The 24490-nt window shown below is 39.1% G+C and overlaps 1 protein-coding gene and 1 pseudogene across 8 annotated transcripts in view; one reads left to right on the forward strand and one right to left on the reverse strand.

Moving 5' to 3' along the window:
• ARHGAP19 (Rho GTPase activating protein 19) overlaps positions 1–24490 on the reverse strand; it is a 70520-nt gene that overhangs the window by 11385 nt on the left and 34645 nt on the right. For 4 of the 7 annotated variants that reach the window (XM_086379370.1, XM_086379373.1, XM_086379368.1 and 1 more), the window contains exons 5-9: positions 23530–23756; positions 21509–21595; positions 6924–6989; positions 2671–2862; positions 88–186 (exon numbers count right to left, since the gene is read on the reverse strand). In XM_086379370.1, coding sequence (XP_086235496.1) covers positions 88–186; positions 2671–2862; positions 6924–6989; positions 21509–21595; positions 23530–23756 — 671 coding nt within the window. The remainder of the gene's footprint in view (positions 1–87; positions 187–2670; positions 2863–6923; positions 6990–21508; positions 21596–23529; positions 23757–24490) is intronic. The other 3 variants (XM_086379372.1, XM_086379374.1, XM_086379369.1) reach the window with 1 other exon arrangement.
• LOC147344118 (small ribosomal subunit protein uS8 pseudogene) lies at positions 22342–22857 on the forward strand (annotated as a pseudogene). The gene has a single exon (XR_015155872.1). The product of XR_015155872.1 is annotated as a small ribosomal subunit protein uS8 pseudogene (transcript).

Below are 24490 nucleotides of genomic sequence, written 5' to 3' on the forward strand. Positions count from 1 at the left end.
TGGAACAAAACTGTTTATGCCTAAGAAGAGCCAGATTGTTAAGTTTTCTCACAATCAACACTGAAAATGACAGCACAGCACGCCTACCTTAATGAGGCCACTGAAGGACCGTGAGCGAGCCCTTTTCCGCACCGGGGGAGTAGAAGGCTCACGTCCCGGTGTCTGGGTCCCAGAATGCTTATTAAACTAGAAGCAAACATACAGAACATTTTGTTACAGTCTCCCATCAAGAGACAGCATTCTGTGACAATTAATAGCTAAATGTAAATACCCAGAGACGTCCAGGAATAAGTCAATGTGTACATACATGGATTAGTAGGTTGGCAAGCAAATCACAAAGGCAGAAATTATGCCACCAAGAACTCAAATTTTATTAAATTAGCCTGAGGATAAGTTAAATACTACATACCCCAAAGCAATAAAATTGGAATCAGATCAAGCTTCTAGAATTAGATCTAACCACCAGTTTACAGCAAATACAGAGGACTAAGGAACATCTTAAATAATACCACAGGAATGCAATCAGCAAAATCCTGACTGTAGGAGACAAACAATCTGCCTGCTTTCACAAATCAAGTGCAAAGAGAGCAGGAGGATGAGTATGTGTGTGTTTAAACGCAATGTGGTATCTGGACTGGCCCCTAGAACAGAAAAAGGATACTAGTGTTAAAACTGGTAAAATCCAAATAAAGTCTGCAATGTTAATAGTAATTACTAATGTTAACTTCTTAGTTTTGACAACTAAGGAGGAACACTAGTTAACATTAGAAGGAACTAGGTGAAAGGTATGTGGGAATTCTGTACTATCTTTGCAATTTTTCTCCAAATCTAAATCATTTCAAATTTAAAAGTTTAGTCAAACAAACAAGCTTCAGCAATTTTTAGGGAGAAAAAAACAGGAAGGGGAGAGAAGGGACCTATGTATTAAAAGAAACCTAGTAGCTGTACCAGCTTCCCCCAGAGAATGCATACCCTTTGGTCATGCCACTTCTAGGAAATAATCTGCAAAGAGAATACTTATGAACAAAAATGTATAAAGTAAAAAAATGCCTAATTTCCCCAATATGTGCAGCAGAGGACAAACTATATATATCAGGTTATATACAATAAAATATACAAGCATTAAAAATGCTTATAGACTTTTAATGACATGGAAAATATTCTGCTATAATGTTATATGAAAAGGGTAGGGTATTTTAAAAATGGAATATATATTTTTACCTCAATTAAGCAAAAAAAATATGAAATATATATTCATGGAAAGAAATACAAGAAGGAAATACTTCAAAATGTGACCAGTAGATTATAGATGATTTTTAACTTCGTCTTGACACTCTTCTGGAGACTCCAATGTTTCTGCAGTGAGTATTCGTTATTTTTATAATGATGGAGAATAGTAAAGTTATAGCTTTTTTTCAAAAATGAATGGCCACATTTTAAATGTAGGCAAGGAGTTTACAAGCATGCATGAGAAAACACTTATGCTGTAATGGTTAATGAAAAAGGGAGAAATGAAAGTATATGATACGATCACAACTATGTCAAAATATATCCATAGGAAACAGACTGAAAGAATATCCAATATGTAAACCCTGGTAGGATGAGTGATTTATTTTCTTTTAATCCTTCTCTATAATTTTCCAGTTTTCTAAGAAGAGCAAAACTAAAGCTAGTTTTTTCCTTTGTATTATCTTTGACCTCAGTCTTCTTGATGAGATAAGTCATTTACACTTGTCCTACCTGAATTACTGGCTTAGTTTCTACCAAGAATTAAACCATAAAACTGCTTTAAATCTGTAGTATTACTCAGCCATAAAATTCCAGTCACAGCACAATTTGCTAGATCTCAAAGTAACTTCAAAGAGAGTGAAAGAAAAATTTCTCTTAAAGGACTTTGTCAACTGTTAAGAACAGTTCAGTTCAACATTTTCGGAGCACTTGTTTTTGTCTGGCCCCATGCTTGAGATAAACTATAAAAAATAAAAATAAAGACACAGACTCATCCCCCAAGAAGGTCCCAGTTGAATAAGAAGTCAAGAGGCTGACCTTGCCTGTTTAGCTAAAATTCAAGAAGGGTTGAGACAAAATAAATTTCCTGAGAAAGAAACTAACCATGTCATCAGTATTTACACTCTGAGTCTCAAGATGGCAAATAAGAGACCCAATTTTGCTCCCACAGCTCCAAAATAAACAAACTTAGCCACTAGAATAAGCATCAGACTAGGCTCTTGATTTCGTGTTTTCTGACTGCAAACAACTTCCTGGTGAGAGCTACCACTTCTGTCCTGCTATGCCAGCCACTTTACATAGATTCTCTCTAATCTTTACGACCATGGAACATGGGCATTACAATTACCAACAAGAAGACTGAGATTCAGAAAGACTGGGTTATTTGCCAGACTTAAATGTCGTACATGATCAACTTAGAAAAACTAACCACACTGGATCCTTCTGTTTACTCAAGAAATCCAAGAGCCTCCACCTCTTTCCCTAGTCGGGCAGCAGACAGAAGTCACCACTGAGGGTCCATAGACAAGTCTGTTTTCTTGACTAAACCAAAGCTTGGCCAGTAAAAGACAAAAACTAAATGAAATTGTTCATACTATTCCCTAGTGATTCCACAGGCAAAAATCACACCCTAACGCCCGTCACCCTCCCTGCCTTCCGCACCTGTCTGATGAGCTGTTTCTTCTTCGCCGACTCTGGCATATTATGAACGTGTTGGAACAATTCTCTTAGTGCCTCTTCCGTACGCTGCTGGGTCTCCTCCTGATGAGAGCAGGAATCAACCCGGTTCCATTTTTGAGATTTTGCCAGTTGGAAGGACCTGGTTTGACATGAAGCTATCAGATCAAGATCATCCTATGGAAAATTTAAAAGAAAAGTGAATTAATACGTCTTGCCAGCTTTGTTTCCAGATTCCCCCAACCCTGGAAGAAAAAAAAAAGGGAGGGTGGGATGTGGGGTACATCTCAGAAGTAGGAACAAGTAAAACCTAAACTATCATCAGATAAAGAGAAGCCTACAATTAAAGACTGTATCAATAGCCTACTCCCATGACCTGCCCAGAAAACCTATATTCATTTAGAATACTGCCATCAAAAAATATATTTATATAATAGTCCACTATTCAGAGCATCTTTTAATCTCATATTTCTCACTGTTATCCTATGGGTTAAGCAGGGAAAGTATCATTATTACCATTTCACTGAAGTAAAAACTGAAGTTAAGTTGTATCTAGATACTAAAGTGACAGACCCATCTTGGAGACCGGATTCACTGGTTCTTGGCTGGTGCTCTTCCCCACACATGACAATATGTGATAACTACACAGCAGTAGTAGAGAAATAAAAACAACTTTCTAAGAAAAACCACACTCCAGTTAAACTAGTTAAAATAAAATACTGTTTTCCTGGTCACACCAAATATTTGCTGAATGAGAGGTAAAAACCAACAGGAGTAGGAAAAAAAGCATAAGATGACAGCTTAAAGTTTCTAATCAAGACAGACTAAACAGAAATCATCAAAAAGTGCTTGTGACATTTTTTTAACTTCTCACTTTTAAAGCTCAATAACCATATGTAATCTTGTTAATAGGAGAAGGCAATGGCACCCACTCCAGTACTCTTGCCTGGAAAATCCCATGGATGGAGGAGCCTGGTGGGCTGCAGCTCATGGGGTCGTGAAGAGTCGGAAACGACTGAGCGACTTCACTTTTCACTTTCATGCATTGGAGAAGGAAATGGCAACCCACTCCAGTGTTCTTGCCTGGAGAATCTCAGGGACAGCGGAGCCTGGTGGGCTGCCGTCTATGGGGTCACACAGAGTTGGACACAACCGAAGCGACTTAGCAGCAGCAGCAGCAGCAATTGCTTTCTAAGCTCATACAGTCTTAGGTCTTTTAGACATTTCAGTGTTACCTTACCAAGGAACTTCAAAGAATGTCTTATATAAAAATGTACTTTCGTAGCTAAAAATATTTAGATCAGTCCCTCAGTCATGTCCGACTCTTTGCGACCCCATGAATCGCAGCACGCCAGGCCTCCCTGTCCATCACCAACTCCCGGAGTTCACTCAGACTCACGTCCATCGAGTCAGTGATGCCATCCAGCCATCTCATCCTCTGGCGTCCCCTTCTCCTCCTGCCCCCAATCCCTCCCAGCATTAGAGTCTTTTACAATGAGTCAACTCTTCGCATGAGGTGGCCACAGTACTGGAGTTTCAGCTTTAGCATCATTCCTTCCAAAGAAATCCCAGGGCTGAGCTCCTTCAGAATGGACTGGTTGGATCTCCTTGCAGTCCAAAGGACTCTCAAGAGTCTTCTCCAACACCACAGTTCAAAAGCATCAATTCTTCACCGCTCAGCCTTCTTCACAGTCCAACTCTCACATCCATACATGACCACTGGAAAAACCATAGCCTTGACTAGATGAACCTTTGTTGGCAAAGTAATGTCTCTGCTTTTCAATATGCTATCTAGGTCATAACTTTCCTTCCAAGGAGTAAGCGTCTTTTAATTTCATGGCTGCAGTCACCATCTGTAGTGATTTTGGAGCCCAGAAAAATAAAGTCTGACACTGTTTCCACTGTTTCCCCATCTATTTCCCATGAAGTGATGGGACCAGATGCCATGATCTTCATTTTCTGAATGTTGAGCTTTAAGCCAACTTTTTCACTCTCCACTTTCACTTTCATCAAGAGGCTTTTTAGTTCCTCTTCACTTTCTGCCATAAGGGTGGTGTCATCTGCATATCTGAGGTTATTGATATTTCTCCCAGCAATCTTGATTCCAGCTTGTGCTTTTTCCAGCCCAGCGTTTCTCATGATGTACTCTGCATAGAAGTTAAATAACAGGGTGACAATATACAGTCTTGACGTACTCCTTTTCCTATTTGGAACCAGTCTGTTGTTCCATGTCCACTTCAAACTGTTGCTTCCTGACCTGCATACAAATTTCTCAAGAGGCAGGTCAGGTGGTCTGGTATTCCCATCTCTTTCAGAATTTTCCACAGTTTATTGTGATCCACACAGTCAAAGGCTTTGACATAGTCAATAAAGCAGAAATAGATATTTTTCTCTAACTCTCTTGCTTTTTCCATGATCCAGCGGATGCTGGCAATTTGATCTCTGGTTCCTCTGCCTTTTCTAAAACCAGCTTGAACATCAGGAAGTTCATGGTTCACATATTGCTGAAGCCTGGCTTGGAGAATTTTGAGCATTACTTTACTAGCGTGTGAGATGAGTGCAATTGTGCAGTAGTTTGAGCATTCTTTGGCATTGCCTTTCTTTGGGATTGGAATGAAAACTGACCTTTTCCAGTGCTGTGGCCACTGCTGAGTTTTCCAAATTTGCTGGCATATTGAGTGTAGCACTTTCACAGCATCATCTTTCAGGATTTAGAATAGCTCAACTGGAACTCCATCACCTCCACTAGCTTTGTTCGTAGTGATGCTTTCTAAGGCCCACTTGACTTCACATTCCAGGATGTCTGGCTCTAGGTCAGTGATCACACCATTGTGATTATCTTGGTCGTGAAGATCTTTTTTGTACAGTTCTTCTGTGTATTCTTGCCATCTCTTCTTAATATCTTCTGCTTCTGTTAGGTTCATACCATTTCTGTCCTTTATCGAGCCCATCTTTGCATGAAATATTCCTTTGGTATCTCTGATTTTCTTGAAGAGCTCTCTAGTCTTTCCTATTCTGTTGTTTTCCTCTATTTCTTTGCACTGATTGCTGAAGAAGGCTTTCTTATCTCTTCTTGCTATTCTTTGGGACTCTGTATTCAGATGCTTATATCTTTCCTTTTCTCCTTTGCTTTTTGCTTCTCTTCTTTTCACAGCTATTTGTAAGGCCTCCCCAGACAGCCATTTTGCTTTTTTGCATTTCTTTTCCATGGGGATGGTCTTGATCCCTGTCTCCTGTACAGTGTCATGAACCTCATTCCATAGTTCATCAGGCACTCTATCTATCAGATCTAGGCCCTTAAATCTATTTCTCACTTCCACTGTACAATCATAAGGGATTTGATTTAGGTCATACCTGAATGGTCTAGTGGTTTTCCCTACTTTCTTCAATTTCAGTCTGAATTTGGCAACAAGCAGTTCATGGTCTGAGCCACAGTCAGCTCCTGGTCTTATTTTTGCTGACTGTATAGAGCTTCTCCATCTTTGGCTGCAAAGAATATAATCAATCTGATTTCAGTGTTGACCATCTGGTGATGTCCATGTATAGAGTCTTCTCTTTATGTTGTTGGAAGAGGGTGTTTGCTATGACCAATTTTCTTGGCAAAACTCTATTAGTCTTTGCCCTGCTTCATTCCGTATTCCAAGGCCAAATTTGCCTGTTACTCCAGGTGTTTCTTGACTTCCTACTTTTGCATTCCAGTCCCCTATAATAAGAAGGACATCTTTTTTGGGTGTTAGTTCTAAAAGGTCTTGTAGGTCTTCACAGAACCGTTCAACTTCAGCTTCTTCAGCGTTACTGGTTGGGGCATAGACTTGGATTACTGTGATACTGAATGGTTTACCTTGGAAACGAACAGAGATCATTCTGTTGTTTTTGAGAATGCATCCAAGTACTGCATTTCAGACTCTCTTGTTAACCATGATGGCTACTCCATTTCTTCTAAGGAATTCCTGCCCGCAATAGTAGATATAATGGTCATCTGAGTAAAATTCACCCATTCCAGTCCATTTCAGTTCGCTGATTCCTAGAATGTCGACATTCACTCTTTCCATTTCTTGTTTGACCACTTCCAATTTGCCTTGATTCATGGACCTGACATTCCAGGTTGCTATTTACAGACTTTTCTTATACATTTTATTTTCCTATGTCTCACTTTGATTCTATGCTTTGTTTTAAATCTCCACTAATCTAAATTAGCTCTCTCCTTGTTTGGGCCAAGAGCAATTTTCTATTCTTACCTTTGATGCTTGAGTTCTGGAACCCAAATAGTGCAATCTGGCACATTCCCGAATATAAGCAGGAGCCTGGGCAAGACATAAAAGAAAATCAAGAACAAACGGTTAGCAGTATCTAAAATTCTTGCAGATCATGAGGACAGTGGTTCTTAAAATGATCTGACTGGCAGATTATTCTAGAAAAACCAAAGATCCTCAAAATGCCTTATTTCACAGTGTCACTTCTCTTGCACCAAAAAGATAGCTCAAGAAATCTAACAGGAACATTGTGAGAAGACACGACCATAGTTTTAAAAATCACACGTGGCACCTATGTGTGTGTATATATAATTTTTTTCAAATGAACCAAAACATACATCTCTAGTAATGTTTATACTCACAAAAACTACCCCCAAATCCTTACAAATTTCAAGTGGTCCCTAAATCACATTTTAGAAACACCGTATAGAAAATACCATTTTGAATTACTGTGGAGTAACAACAGAAAAGGAATAATTTAGCTTACTGATATACTACTGAGAATCCTCTGATAAGTACCCTGAAACAATACTAGTAGAAGAATAAATAATATAACCACGATGGAAGAGAATCTGGCACTATCTTAAAAAATTACGTTTTCATTTATCCTTTAAACCAGAAATTTCACTTCTGAAAACCTATCCTGAAGATATAACTCCAAAAATACAAAACATACTTGGATAAAACTAATAGATACAACCAGGTGTCTATTAATAGGAAGTTGGTTGAATAAGCTTTTAGTAATATAATCCATACAATGAAGTGCTATGCAGTAGTTAAAAAGGAGAGAAGGGAAACACTTTATGAATTGATATGAGTCTTTCCAGGACCTGCTGTTGAGTGGAAAAGTTACACAGCAGTGTATAAAGTACTTGAGTGAGAAAGAAGAGGAAACAAAGAGTATACACACATATATACAGTAGAGTCAGACACCACTGAGCGACTGAACTGAACTGATACAGTACTTATGTTTTTACAAAACAAAACACTAAGAAAATAATGAAAATGGTTTGGAAAAGAACTCAAATTTCTCTAAGTATACTTTTCTAAGAAATTTTGACTTTTGAACGATGTAAACATACCACAGTTTCAAAAAAATAAATCCAAAAGAAAAAAAAGCAAACCCTAAACTGAGTAACAACAACAAAATAAGCATATCTGTATATCAAATTGACAATGTAAACATAGAGAAAGGAATTATTCCACCAACTTTTAAAAACTGTATTCTGACTATACAGTATACAGCCTAGTGAGATATATTCAAGGGAAAAGGAACTGTAAGGAAATATTAAACTTCCATCAGCAGATATACACAAGTTTATTATTAGTAGTAATAGTTACATTATTTTGAAACTAATTTGTTATATTGCAGGATAAAACAAATAACATATATAAATGCTATTAAAATCTAAAATTTGCAATGTAAAAATTTATGTAAGTATAAAGCAAAAGAAGTCAAGGAAAAGAAAGCTCTGTAGTGTTAAATCTGAATTGGAAATACTACTATGATCTAGGGATTCCCTGGTGGGTCAGAGGTTAAAGCGTCTGCCTGCAATGCGAGAGACCCGAGTTCGATCCCTGGGTTGGGAAGATTCCCTGGAGAAGGAAATGGCACCCCAGTCCAGTATTCTTGCCTGGAGAATCCCATGGAGAGAGGAGCCTGGTGGGCTGCAGTCCACGGGATCTCAAAGAGACATACACAACTGAGCTTCTTCACTTTCACTATGAAATGATGATTTCCTTTTAAAAAATTTTTTTATCTACTTCCTTGCCTTCAAAGAGCCTAGGAGCAATATCACTCAAGAAACAATAAGTAGGTACACCCAGTGTCAGTGGAATAATCTAGGACTCCCTGAAGAAAATAATTGATTCCAGGTCCAGGGCAGAGCAAGTACAAAGTAAGCTGGGGACATTTATGCCAGAATGGAAACACTCAAAGACTAATGGAGTCCTGTCAAAAGACACAGCAGGAAACAGCTTGCAAGGGCTATTATGGTCCAGATTCAGTACAATTTGAATATCAAAATTAACAACAGAAATTGACTAACACTTTGAATAACTAAAAATCCATGAGTCTACAGGGACTCATAAAAAAAGAAAGTAAGAGGGGACTTCCCTGGAGGTCCAGTGGTTAAGACTCTGCGCTTCCAGTGCAGGGGACACAGGTTCAATCCCTAGTTGGGGAACTAAGACCCCACATGCCACATGCTGTGGCCAAAAAATAAAAATTTTTTTTTAAATAAGAGAGAAAGAAGAAAAGCTCTTGTCCAAGGACTAAAGTCAGCTAATAAAGATTAAATAATAGAATTAGAAAATCACTATTTTGTAATACCCAATATAGTTACAGATGCCAGCAGGATTATCAGTGGATGCTAAAGCCATTACACTCAGTGATCACCCTGCAGGTGACCTACTAACTGCCAAGGGGAAATGCACCTTGATAATTGAGAGATGAGGCAGCAATTAGCAAAAGCAGCATCACTATGGCAATCTGACATTCTGTGCCTCCTAATGTGATGCAATATGATGCAATACGTTGTACACAAATATCACCTATGAATCTTTGCCCAAAATGCTTAATCTGAATCTAATCAAGCCTCTAGACCCAACTTGTGGTTTATAGGAGCCACGGAGAAAGGGATAAAGGATAAAGGAACAAGCTAAACAACCCTGAGAAAACAGTAAGACAAATTTAGAAAATGGAATATTCTGAACACAATAGGCCTGAATACTTTAACAAATCAATGACATAAAGAAAAAGGGCAGTAATTATTCTAGATTAAAAGTGACATAATAAAGCAAAACATGAGCCTTGATCAGTTTATGTTTTTAAAAAAAGAAACTATGAAATACATTCAATGGACAGCTGGTGAAATTTGAATATGAATTGAACATTAGCTGATATGAAATTGTTATAAATTCTCTTAGATGTGATAATGATACTGTGAATATTAGGAGAATATTCGTATTCTTAGGAGATGCATGCCTTTTCTTAATTGGTACTTCTGTATTACTATTTGACTTCTTTTTTCTTTGTTTTTTTATTTTTTGAATTATGAAAAAATGATAATACATTTACATACTTGGAAAACAGAGCAAAGTTATATATAGTTCTACTATATATTACAATTATTTGGGGGGGGTTAGATAAGTTAAGATTCTCAGTTGGAGTTTCAATATCAAATGCTCAAAAATTAATACAATGAATAGACAGAAGAGTAGACGGATATAGTCATGCTTCAGTTTTAAAGGACAAAATACCATGTCAGTGGTTCAGCCAAAAAAAGTAAATAAAAAGCATGAACGTAGAGAGATAAAGCAAATATGCCAAATGGTGACATTCATTGAATCTGAGAGTTTTATTTCAATCTTTCAACTTTTCTCCATATTTGAAAAACTTCATAATGAAGTTTTCCAAAAATGAGTCTCATGACAAAGACATTACGTTATCTAAAGTTTAATTTTTCCCTTGGTAAACTACAGAAGAGAGCCAAAGGAAATGTCCTCCAAACAAGAATATGACAGCCCACATCATCTATTTTAAAACTTCATTAAAAAAAAAAAAAAACAGGACTTCCCTGATGGCCTGGTGGTTAAGAATCCAACTGCCAACACAGGGGACGGCCGTTTGAACCCTGCCCCCAGGAAGAGTCTGCATGCCATGGAACACCTAAGCCTGAGTGCCAGAGCTATTGAACCTGAACTCTAGGGCCTGGAAGCTGCAACTACTGAGCCTGTGTGCCACCACTACTGAAGCCCGAGCGCCCTTGACCCTGTGCTCTGCAACGAGAGAAGCCAGCACCATGAGAAGCCTGTGTACCTCAACAAAAAGTAATCCCTGATCACCACAACCAGAGAAAAACCCACACAAAGCAACCAAGATACAGCACGGCCAAAAATAAACAGATAATTTAAAAATTTTAAGAAGCATAAAAACCATTGCCCCAAAAAGATACTATGAGCTGAAGGGATACTCAGAAAGCAAATCAAAAGTAATCAAAAGTAGATGGGTTTAAATGAAAATCTGAGGGTCTGAGGTATTTTACAGTTCACAGGAAAACAACAAAGGGCCGGTTCACATAAAATGAGGATTGGCCTTAACTATATATATGTGTGTGTGTGTGTGTGTGTGTGTGTGTGTGTGTATATATATCATAATTTCCAAGAAAAGATGTGGTGACTCCTACTGAGAAGAGAGAAAACCAGATTGGGTCAGATGGACTTATAATAGTAGAAGACAGAACTTCAAGTAGTTAGGAATAATTTTAGGGGAAAAAATACAAAGTACACAGAATGAAACAACATAGAATCTGAGGATAAGAGATAAACGATCCACCCAAGGAATCTGAGAACAAAAAGACAGAAAAGCACAAGACGAACAATCGGGGGTAAAGCAGGACCTCTCAGAATACAGAGCGCACAGAACAATCAACCACTTTTCATCCAGGGAGAAGCTTAGGGAAGAACCTACTGAGCCAAGGCAGTGAAGCAGGTGCCCACAAGGACAACAGTTCTGACTCAAATCCAAAGATAAAAGTTCTAAGACCAAAACAAACCCCCAAAAAAAAGAAAGAAAGAAAAGACAGTCTCTGTCTCCTTTAGAGATGAAAAGAGGCTCAAAGAGTGCTCACACTAGCCTGGAAACAAAGATAAATAGCAAATAAGAATCAAAATCCCAAGAATGAGGAGCTAAATGAGAGATCTACAGAACGGAAGAGCAAAACTAGACAATGTTTGAAAGAATGAAATAATTAGAACTTGTACCAAGCCGAAGAATCCGAAATGCAGTACTTGGATGCAACCTCAAAAATGACAGAATGATCTCTGTTCATTTCTAAGGCAAACCATTCAATATCACGGCAATCCAAGTCTATGCACCAACCAGTAACGCTGAAGAAGCTGAAGTTGAACGGTTCTATGAAGACCTACAAGACCTTTTAGAACTAACACCCAAAAAAGATGTCCTTTTCATTATAGGAGACTGGAATGCAAAAGTAGGAAGTCAAGAAACACCTGGAGTAAAAGGCAAACTTGGCCTTGGAGTACAGAATGAAGTGGGGCAAAAACTAACAGAGTTTTGCCAAGAGAATGCACTGGTCATAGCAAACACCCTCTTCCAACAACACAAGAGAAGACTCTACACATGGACATCACCAGATGGTCAACACTGAAATTAGACTGATCATATTCTTTGCAGCCAAAGATGGAGAAGCTCTATAGAGTTAGCAAAAACAAGACCGGGAGCTGACTGTGGCTCAGATCATGAACTCCTTATTGCCAAATTCAGACTTAAATTGAAGAAAGTAGGAAAAACCACTAGACCATTCAGGTATGACCTAATCAAATCCCTTATAGAGTAGAAGTGAGAAATAGATTTAAGGGACTAGATCTGATAGACAGAGTACCTGATGAACTATGGACAGAGGTTCGTGACATTGTACAGGAGACAGGGATCAAGACGACCCCAAGAAAAAGAAATGCAAAAACACAAAATGTCTGTCTGGGGAGGCCTTACAAATAGCTGTGAAAAGAAGAGAAGAGAAAAGCAAAGGAGAAAAGGAAAGATATAAACATCTGAATGCAGAGTTCCAAAGAATAGCAAGGTGAGAATAAGAAAGCCTTTCTCAGTGATCAGTGCAAAGAAATAGAGGAAAACAATAGAATGGGAAAGATTAGAGATCTCTTCAAGAAAATTAGAGATACCAAGGGAACATGTCATGCAAAGATGGGCTCAATAAAGGACAGAAATGGTATGGACTTAACAGAAGCAGAAGATATTAAGAAGAGGCGGCAAGGATACACAGAAGAACTATACAAAATCACAATTGTGTGATCACTCACCTAGAGCCAGACATCCTGGAATGTGAAGTCAAGTGGGCCTTAGGAAGCATCACTACGAAAAAAGCTAATGGAAGTGATGGAATTCCAGTTGAGCTATTTCAAATCCTAAAAGATGAGGCTGTGAAAGTGCTATACTCAATATGTCAACAAATTTGGGAAACTCAGCAGTGGCCACAGGACTGGAGAAGGTCGGTTTTCATTCCAATCCGAAAGAAAGGCAATGCCAAAGAATGCTCAAACTACCGCCCAATTGCACTCATCTCACACGCTAGTAAAGTAATGCTCAAAATTCTCCAAGCCAGGCTTCAGCAATATGTGAACTGTGAACTTCCAGATGTTCAAGCTGGTTTTAGAAAAGGCAGAGGAACTAGAGATCAAATTGCCAACATCCGCTGGATCATGGAAAAAGCAAGAGAGTTCCAGAAAAACATCTATTTCTGCTTTATTGACTATGTCAAAGCCTTTGACTGTGTGAATCACAATAAACTGTGGAAAAATCTGAAAGAGATGGGAATACCAGACCACCTGACCTGCCTCTTGAGAAATCTGTATGCAGGTCAGGAAGCAACAGTTAGAACTGGATATGGAACAACAGACTGGTTCCAAATCGGAAAAGGAGTACGTCAAGGCTGTATATTGTCACCCTGTTATTTAACTTATATTCAGAGTACATCATGAGAAATGCTGGGCTGGAAGAAACACAAACTGGAATCAAGATTGCTGGGAGAAATATCAGTAATCTCAGATATGCAGACAACACCACCCTTATGGCAGAAAGAGCCTCTTGATGAAAGTGAAAGAGGAGAGTGAAAAAGTTGGCTTAAAGCTCAACATTCAGAAAACTAAGATCATGGGCATCAGGCCCCATCACTTCATGGCAAATAGATGGGGAAACCGTGGAAACAGTGACAGACTTTATTTTGGGGGGCTCCAAAATCACTGCAGATGGTGACTGCAGCCATGAAATTAAAAGATGCTTACTCCTTGGCAGGAAAGTTATGACCGACCAATATACCATATTAAAAAGCAGAGACATTACTTTGCCAACAAAGGTCTGTCTAGTCAAAGCTATGGTTTTTCCAGTAGTCACGTATGAATGTGAGAGTTGGACTATAATGAAAGCTAAGCACAGAAGAATTTATGTTTTTGAACTGTAGTGTTAGAGAAGACTCTTAAGGGTCCCTTGGACTGCAAGAACAATCCTAAAGGAAATCAGTCCTGAATATTCACTGGAAGGACGGATGCTGAAGCTGAAACTCCAATCCTTTGGCCACCTGATGCGAAGAACTGAGTCATTTGAAAAGTCTCTGATACTGGTAAAGACTGAAGGTGAGAGGAGAAGGGGACGACAGAGGATTAGATGGATGGATGGCATCACCGACTCAATGGACATGAGTTTGGGTAAACTCTGGGAGCTGGTGATGGACAGGGAGGCCTGGCGTGCTGCAGTCCATAGGGTCGCAAAGAGTCGGACACGACTGAGCGACTGAACTAAACTGAACTGAACTAAGCCAAATACATCTAGGAGACTGTACTCATGTTTTATCTCTAAGGTTTGTATAATCTGTATTCTTATGATCCTCCACAGTGATATGTTACCTGACACAGTAAAGTAAAAGAGACTTTGCTGGTGTGATTAAGTTAAAGACCTTGCAATGGGAGAGTATCCCAGGTTATCTAAGCAGGTTCACTTATAATCATAATCACAAGGGTTCTCAGAAGCAGAGAACTTTTCCCAGCTGTGGTTAGAAGGAAACATGACTATAGTAGAAGGATCAGAGAGACACAACATTGCTAGCCTTGAAGATGGAGAAAGGGGACTACAAGCCAAGGAATAGGGGCACTCTCTAGGAGCTGGAAAAGACAAGTAAACAGATTCTCTGCTAGAAAATCCAGAAAGGAGTGCATCCCTGCCAGCACCTTAGTTTTAGCCCAGTGAGACTCCTGCCAGACTTCTGACCTATAGAAATGTAAGATAACAAATCTGTGTTGTTTTAAGTCACTTTAAAAAAATCCTTCACAGTGAAGTGCAACTTCATCGTATACTTGAATTGTGTATGCTGGACCAAGGGCAAGAGAATGGGCCCAACAGATAACAGATCAGAAGGTGGGAAAGCTAAACTATGAGATGCAATGAGATCTCTGTGATCCCATCTCTCTTGCAACTTATGAGTGGTGGGCCACAAAAAGTTAACCCCATGGCAATGGTAGCAAGAGAAAAGAGTTCTGTTAGGAAGTGCACCTAGAAATTCCCCATTTTGATTCACAACTACTGCCTTACTCTTCATATTCACAACTCCTCCCAACTTATTCCCATAAAATCATGCTTTGGAACTAGTTCTTCCTCTAAATGAGGAGTATAAGAACTGATTTGAGAGATCTTTGCTCACCATTAAAAACTATTCTTTCTCCAGTTGTCCTGTGACTACTGCTCTAATTCACTTATCTAAATCTTGACTTCTAATTGATCATAATCTTTGACTTGGGCACCTAAGCCTCCAATACAGCCCTGACCCTTTGTTTTCCAGGCTACTAAGCCAAAGATTCTGACCTGTGTTTCCTAATCTCCGAACTTTGGATCACACCACCCTGAATGGGTAAATTCTAGGGTGGCCTCCATGTTTACATTCTGCATAACTCCCTCTTCCTAGTGTGAATGGACTTGTGACTTGTTGCTAACCAATAAAATATTGGTGACTTGAGTGTTACTCCTGTGATGATTGGGTTACATGATATAGCTAAACAATTGTGATAAAATTATGAGATTATATTTATAATACATGATATATGTAATATATTTTATATATATGCATAAAATACATCTCAATCTCCATCTTGTTAGCACACTCTAGAGAGACTCTCCTGTTGGCCTTGCAGACTATAAAGTAAGAAGAGAGACAAACTGAAGGAAAAACTGTTAAATAAAAAGGAACTAAAACTAGCCAGAGCATCTAGGCAAGAAAAAGAAATCAAAGACAGCCAAATTTGAAAGGAGTAAAATTATCTCTATTCATAGATGATATGACCTCATATGTAGAAAACCCTAAATATTTCATAGAAAAATTGTTAGAACTGATAAATTCAGCAAAGTAGCAGGATACAAAGTCAACACACAAAAATGAGTTGTACTTCCATACACCAACTATGAACAATCCACAAAGGAAATTAAGAAGACAACTTCATTTACATATAGCATCAAAAAGAATAAAGTACTTAGAAATTAACCAAGGAGGTAAAAGATTGGTACAATAAAAACTACAAAAATTCGCTGAAAAAAATTAAAGTCAACATAACTAATGGAAAGACATCCCAGATTCATGGATTGGAAGACTTATTACTGTTAAAATGTCAATACTACCCAAAATAATCTACTGCACTCCCTATCAAGATTCCAATGATAGTTTTTATAGAAATAGAAAAATCCATCCTAAAATTCATACGGAGTCAAAGGGACCCCAAATAGCTAAAACAATATTGAGAAAGAAGAACAATGCTAGAGGACTCACATTTCCTTATTTCAAAACTTACTACAAAGCTACAGTCATCAAAACAGTATGATATTGGCATAAAGACAAACATACAGACCAACTGAACAGAAGAGGCTCCAGAAATAAACCCTCAGATGTACGGATTTTCAGTAAGAGTGACAAACAAGACTATTCAATGGGGAAAGGCAGTTTTTTTTTAACAAATGATGCTGGGAAAACTGGATATCCACACGCAAAAGGATGAAACTGGACCACTACCTAATACCATATACAAAAATTACCAAAAATAGATAAACACAAGACATAAAACAATAAAACTATTAAAGCATAGGGCAAAAGCTTCAGAGCATTGGATCTGGCAAGGATTTCTTGCATATGTCACTAAAGGCATAGGCAACAAGAGAAAAAATGGACAAATGGGACTTCATAAAAATTTTTTTTAATTTTGTGCAGCAAGACACTATTAACAAAGTAAAAGCAATCCACCCAGTGGGAAGAAATATTTTCACATCATATGTCTGATAAGTGATTAACATCTAGAATATATAAAGAATACCTACAACTCAGTAACAAAAAATAACAACCAATTCAAAAATGGGCAGGAATTCTCCAGTAGTCCAATGGTTAGGAACTGATGCTTTCACTCCTGTGGCATGGGTTCAATTCCTGGTCAGGGTAATAATCCCACAAGCCTTGCAGCATGGCCAAAAAAGAAAAAAAGAAATGGGCAAAGGACTTGAATAGACATTTCCCCAAAGAAGATATGCAAATTAGCAATAAAGACATGATAAGGTGTTCAACATCACTAATCATTAGGAAAATGCAAATCGAAACTACAATGAGTTGCCATCTCACACCCAATAACACAGTTACAATAAAAAAAATCCCCAAAACAAAATAACAAGTGTTGTTGAGGAAGCAAAGAAATGGGAATTCTTGTGTACTGTTGGTAAGAAGGTAAAATGGTGCATCAACTATGGAAAACAGTACAGGAGTTCTGTTAAAGCATACGATCCAACAATTCCATTTCTGGGTACGGAGTCGTACCTCAGAATCCAAAGAATATTGGTTCTAGGATTTCCCCATAGATACCAAAATCCATAGATACTCAAGTCCCTTATATAAAATGGTGTATTAACAGTATTTGCATATAAGCTAAATAATCTTCCTGTATACTTTAAGTCATCTGTAGATTACTTATAATCAAATCAGATCAGATCAGTCGCTCAGTCGTGTCCAACTCTTTGCGACCCCATGAATCTCAGCACTCCAGGCCTCCCTGTCCATCACCAACTCCCGGAGTTCACTCAGACTCACGTCCATTGAGTCAGCGATGCCATCCAGCCATCTCATCCTCGTCGTCCCCTTCTCCTCCTGCCCCCAATCCCTCCCAGCATCAGGGTCTTTTCCAATGAGTCAACTCTTCGCATGAGGTGGCCACAGTACTGGAGTTTCAGCTTTAGCATCATTCCTTCCAAAGAAATCCCAGGGCTGATCTCCTTCAGAATGGACTGGTTGGATCTCCTTGCAGTCCAAAGGACTCTCAAGAGTCTTCTCCAACACCACAGTTCAAAAGCATCAATTCCTCGGCGCTCAGCCTTCTTCACAGTCCAACCCTCACATCCATACATGACCACAGGAAAAACCATAGCCTTGACTAGATGAACCTTTGTTGGCAAAGTAACGTCTCTGCTTTTGAATATGCTATCTAGGTCATAACTTTCCTTCCAAGGAGTAAGCGTCTTTTAATTTCATGGCTGCGGTCACCATCTGCAGTGATTTTGGAGCCCAAAAAAATAAAGTCTGACACTGTTTCCACTGTTTCCCCATCTATTTCCCATGAAGTGGTAGGACTGGATGCCATGATCTTCGTTTTCTGAATGTTGAGCTTTAAGCCAACTTTTTCACTCTCCACTTTCACTTTCATCAAGAGGCTTTTGAGTTCCTCTTCACTTTCTGCCATAAGGGTGGTATCATCTGCATATCTGAGGTTATTGATATTTCTCCCAGCAATCTTGATTCCAGTTTGTGTTTCTTCCAGTCCAGCGTTTCTCATGATGTACTCTGCATATAAGTTAAATAAACAGGGTAACAATATACAGCCTTGACGTACTCCTTTTCCGATTTGGAACCAGTCTGTTGTTCCATGTCCACTTCAAACTGTTGCTTCCTGACCTGCATACAGATTTCGCAAGAGGCAGATCAGGTGGTCTGGTATTCCCATCTCTTTCAGAATTTTCCACAGTTTATTGTGATCCACACAGTCAAAGGCTTTGGCATAGTCAATAAAGCAGAAATAGATGTTTTTCTGGAACTCTCTTGCTTTTTCTATGATCCAGCGGATGTTGGCAATTTGATCTCTGGTTCCTCTGCCTTTTCTAAAACCAGCTTGAACATCTGGAAGTTCATGGTTCACGTATTGCTGAAGCCTGGCTTGGAGAATTTTGAGCATTACTTTACTAGCGTGTGAGATGAGTGCAATTGTGCAGTAGTTTGAGCATTCTTTGGCATTGCCTTTCTTTGGGATTGGAATGAAAACTGACCTTTTCCAGTGCTGTGGCCACTGCTGAGTTTCCCAAATTTGCTGGCATATTGAGTGCAGCACTTTCACAGCATCATCTTTCAGGATTTGGAATAGTTCAACTGGAATTCCATCACCTCATTAGCTTTGTTCGTAGTGATGCTTTCTAAGGCCCACTTGACTTCACATTCCAGGATGTCTGGCTCTAGGTCAGTGATCACACCATCGTGATTATCTGGGTCGTGAAGATCTTTTTTGTATAGTTCTTCTGTGTATTCTTGCCATCTCTTCTTAATATCTTCTGCTTCTGTTAGGTCCATACCATTTCTGTCCTTTTCGAGCTCATCTTTGCATGAAATGTTCCTTTGGTATCTCTGATTTTCTTGAAGAGATCCCTAGTCTTTCCCATTCTGTTGTTTTCCTCTATTTCTTTGCATTGATCGCTGAAGAAGGCTTTCTTATCTCTTCTTGCTATTCTTTGGAACTCTGCATTCAGATGTTTATATCTTTACTTTTCTCCTTTGCTTTTCGCTTCTCTTCTTTTCACAGCTATTTGTAAGGCCTCCCCAGACAGCCATTTTGTTTTTTTGCATTTCTTTTCCATGGGGATGGTCTTGATCCCTGTCTCCTGTACAATGTCACGAACCTCATTCCATAGTTCATCAGGCACTCAATCAGATCTAGGCCCTTAAATCTATTTCTCACTTCCACTGTATAATCATAAAGGATTTGATTTAGGTCATACCTGAATGGTCTAGTGGTTTTTCCTACTTTCTTCAATTTCAGTCTGAATTTCGCAATAAGGAGTTCATGGTCTGAGCCACAGTCAGCTCCTGGTCTTATTTTTGCTGACTGTGTAGAGCTTCTCCATCTTTGGCTGCAAAGAATATAATCAATCTGATTTCGGTGTTGACCATCTGGTGATGTCCATGTATAGAGTCTTCTCTTGTGTTGTTGGAAGAGGGTGTTTGTTATGACCAGTGCATTTTCTTGGCAAAACTCTATTAGTCTTTGCCCTGCTTCATTCCGTATTCCAAGGCCAAATTTGCCTGTTACTCCAGGTGTTTCTTGACTTCCTACTTTTGCATTCCAGTCCCCTATAATGAAAAGGACATCTTTTTTGGGTGTTAGTTCTAAAAGGTCTTGTAGGTCTTCATAGAACCATTCAACTTCAGCTTCTTCAGCGTTACTGGTTGGGGCATAGACTTGGATTACTGTGATATTGAATGGTTTGCCTTGGAAACGAACAGAGATCATTCTGTTGTTTTTGAGATTGCATCCAAGTACAGCATTTCAGATTCTTTTGTTGACCATGATGGCCACTCCATTTCTTCTGAGGGATTCCTGCCCGCAGTAGTAGATATAATGGTCATCTGAGTTAAATTCACCCATTCCAGAATACCTAATACAATATAAATGCTATGTAGTTGTAAACACAATGTAAATCATATGCCCAGGTTCAGAGAAGCATTATTCACAACAGTTAAACATGAAGGCAACCCAAGTGCCCTCAACAGATAAGCAAAATGTGGTATATGCAATGAATGAAACGTCAGCCTTAAAAAGGAAGGAAATTCTGACACATGTTACAACACTGGTGAACCTTGAAGACACGCCAAAGGAAGTAAGCCAGTCACTAACAGACAAATATTGTATGGTTGATTCCACTTTCATGACGTACTTAAAGTGGTCAAAATTAGAGACAGAAAGCAGAATGGTGGTGGCCTGGGCCAAGGGGAAGGGGTGAATGGGGGAGTAATGGTTTAATGAGTTTTAGTCTTTTAACTAAACTAACTTTATTGTTTAATGGCATTTTAGTTTAGGAAGATGAAAGGAGTTCAAGAGATGGATGGTGGTGATGGTTTGCACAACAGTATGAATGTAATTAATACCACTGGCCTGTACACATATAGTAAATGTTGTCATATGTATTTTACCAATTTTTTTTTTTTAAGAAAGGCAAAAAAAGGAACCAGAACAGAGTGGTCTTAAAAATTCTCAGCTTTTCCAGATGGCAAAAGACATTAAAATTAAGAAATTCACCATCAGGAAAGTACACTCTAAAGAAAAGACCAAGGATGTGACTGTAAAACCTTTTGCTAAAACACTGGAAACATCAAAAGGTCAAAAATATTCAGTTACACAAAGAGCCCTTTCAAAAGGATAAAGGCGTGCCTCCCAGAGCCTCTCAATACAACCAGAGGGCCTCCCGGAAGCTGAAAGGTACTGTCCCTCAGCCTTCTCAGCAGGAGTCCATGGAAGAGAAGGGTTTATCTTCAAATTTATCTTCTGAGTGAATCTCACTAAAATCCACAGAGACCCACAAAGCTATTAAGAAAATTACATTGGCAGAAACACTGCTAGTTTGTACTAAAAACGACTATGAATACAAGATGAAAGGAGGCTGTCAAATCTCAACTGGCAGGAAGCAGGCAGGATAAAACTACTGCTCTGCTTCCAGCATCTGCTGTTTTTCATGAAAAAGGAAGGATGACTCAAAGGGTAGAGCCCACAGGCCAGGAGGTAGAGCCCTGCTCAGCTCTCAGGCACCTTCACATTCTTCCCTACCCAGGTCGTTCCCTCTCAGTTTTACCACTGTCTGTTTGGTTCCCAGTTCCAGTCAGGGCCTTTCTTATTTAGCCATCTTTACAGCCCTCTCAGGATCCCACCTTGCTCCATCTCTTTATCTTCTCACTATCCAAATCCCATTTATTACCTACCTTAAAAAGTTTCTGAGAGTGTTTAATCATAAAAGCCATCCCATCATTTAATTTTGTGATATTCTCTTGAAGGTCATTTGCAGTGGCCTATTTAGAGCAAAAGAAAGCAAAAAAAAGAGATGAAGAACTGGGAAGTGGAAGGCAGATACTCCCATTTACTTATTAATAAGCTAATTTTTTCAAATGTATGATAGCATCTATCACCAAGAAAGCTGACTCTACTACAGTGTTTAATTCTGGAAAGACTTTTTGGCTCAGCAGGTTTCCACTTGAAACGATACAACCTAGGAAGAACCATGTGTCCCTGAAGTGACCAGGAAATCCAAGAGAACCAATTTTCCTTTTCTAATTCTGCCTGAGAATTAGACATGTATGCTGAAGATCATCTTTCCTGGGAAAAGGGACAAGAAGAATAGAATCCATACCAGTCACCGAGAACATTGCTCTTCAGAGAAACTAGTTTCTCCAAAGACAAAAGAGAACTGTCACTACGAATTGATGTTAAAGGTGACATCCGTTTCTTAAAAATAGTCAAATGGTCACTGAGTCCCTTCTCTTGTTTCCCCTGCCTCTTTTTAAGCACTTCAGCGTCTCTACTATCCCAAAGCCTGCATTCTCAACATGTATCTTTGTTACTTAATGTTTGTGTGTTCTAAGACCTCTTAACTTTATAGTCATATCACTTGTTTATTTTCAGTCTCATTGAGCTGGTTCTAAAACTCTTTTAGGTATGAGGTGTTATGCCCTTAACATGGACAAATCTTGGTATGTCTTTTTCCTCTCATATCCCTCCCCACAGCAACCTTCCTCTGGGCAGAAGCTCTGTTTTATGAATGGACAGGAATATGAAACTAACGGCTTCCAGGTCAAGAATTAGTTCAGTCTTTCCGCCATCTTTCCGTGCCGCCAGAATGGTGCGCATGAATGTCCTGGCTGACACGCTCAAGAGTATCAACAACGCCGAGAAGAGAGGCAAACGCCAGGTCCTTATTACGCCGTGCTCCAAAGTCATCGTCAGGTTTCTAACAGTGATGAAGCATGGTTACACTGGCGAATTTGAAATCACTGATGACCACAGGGCTGGGAAAACTGTTGTGAACCTCACAGGCAGGCTAAATAAGTGTGGAGTGATCAGCCCCAGATTTGATGTGCAACTCAAAGATCTAGAAAAATGGTGGAAGAACCTGCTCCCATCCCGTCCGTTTGGTTTCATTGTACTGACAACCTCAGCTGGCCTCATGGAACATGAAGAAGCAAGACAAAAACATACAGGAGGGAAAATCCTTGGATTCTTTTTCTAGGGATGTAGTACATACAAGTAAAATGCCTCAGAGGAAAAAAAAAAAAAATTAGTTCAAAAGACTATACAATTTACTTCTCATGTAAGTCACTAGGAAGGCCGTGGTCTCAGTTAAAGAAGCACATTCAGGATATATACATATCTACGGCTGAGTCCCTTCACTGTTCGCCTGAAACTACCAGAACATTGTTAATCGGCTATATCTCAATACAAAATAAAAAGCTGAAAGTTAAAAAAAGAAAAAGAAGGACATTCAGCTTTCTCTAAGGAGAGTACGTCTACAGGACATAGGAAAGTTAGGACGAGGCAGTATCGCTCTATCTAAAAGCTCAGGGACGCCACCCTGTGAGATCATACAGCTCTGGTTTAAATTCACACCATTTGATCTTCAGAAATCAATTTGATTTCCCAAGAAGGCTTTCATGTTACGAAGGAGTTTACATTGACCACCCAACATGAGTATTCTGGTATATTTAGTAGCTATAATCTTCCACTAAGAGTTTCCACTGAAATTGTAATTCAGGTTTATCAGATTGATTTATAAGCGAGATTAACAGGAATTGGTGGTTTGATAACTCTTAAATGATCTAACAAAGTAAGTTCCTAACCTAATAAAGCTGAAGACCAGAACCTGAACCCTTGATAACCACACGAAGTACAGCTATAGGATGAGGCCCAGCTCAAGAAAACCAAGGAGTCTTTCTGTTCCCCCGACACTTACATTTTTGGGCCATAAGACATGAGGTGCAAACATAAGGGCAAGGTTATAGGCGGACATCTTATTCTTGTCTTGTTTCTTTGCTGTCTGGTACAGGAGATCAAGCAGTAACTTCAGCAAGTTACGATTGGGTGGAGGGAGAATGAGGAAGAGCAACTGAAGAGCCTCGATTTGCCGTTCCTTATCTGGTACACTGGTCTTGTTTCCTTTATCATCAAACTGCATCAAATCTTGAGGATAAAAGAGACGATTGTAAGGGATGGAAAATATACAAGAAAAAAAAAAATCAATGTTCCTACTATGTATCATCCTCCAATAAGAGAAAGGAAAAAAAGAATCAAGTATAAACAGAGATTATAGCAAAATATAATAACAAAATCATATCAATATAATTTAATAATAAAAAGACAAAAACCCAGTTAAAAATAGGCAAAAGACTTAAACATTCCTTCAAAGAAGATATATAAGCGGCCAATAAGCATTTGTATACTCGGTATCATTAGCTATCAGAGAAATGTAAATTAAAACCCCAATGAGATACTACTTCATAATCAGTGGTGTGAGTGAAGTCACTCAGTCGTGTCCAACTCTTTGCAACCCCGTGGACTGTAGCCCACCAGGCTCCTTCGTCCATGGGATTCTCCAGGCAAGAACACTGGAGTGGGTTGCCATTTCCTTCTCCAGGGGATCTTCCGGACCCAGGGATTGAACCCAGTTCTCCCATATTGCAGGCAGACGCCTTAACCTCTGAGCCACCAGGGCAGACCCCAATCACTGGTGTGGCTATAGTCAAAAAGACTGACAATAACAAGTGCTGGCAAGAATGCTGAGAAAATTAAACTCTTCTACAGGGACTTCCCTGGCAGTCCAGTGGTTAAGCCTCTGCGCTTTCACTGTAGGGGGCGCAGGTTTGATCACTGGTTGGGGAACTAAGATTCCACATGCCATACAGTGGAGCCAAAAA

The sequence above is a fragment of the Bos grunniens genome, chromosome 26, assembly GCF_055505025.1.
Source record: "Bos grunniens cultivar Pamir isolate PY7600 chromosome 26, Bosgru_T2T1.0, whole genome shotgun sequence".
In the NCBI taxonomy this organism is placed as follows: domain Eukaryota; kingdom Metazoa; phylum Chordata; class Mammalia; order Artiodactyla; family Bovidae; genus Bos; species Bos grunniens.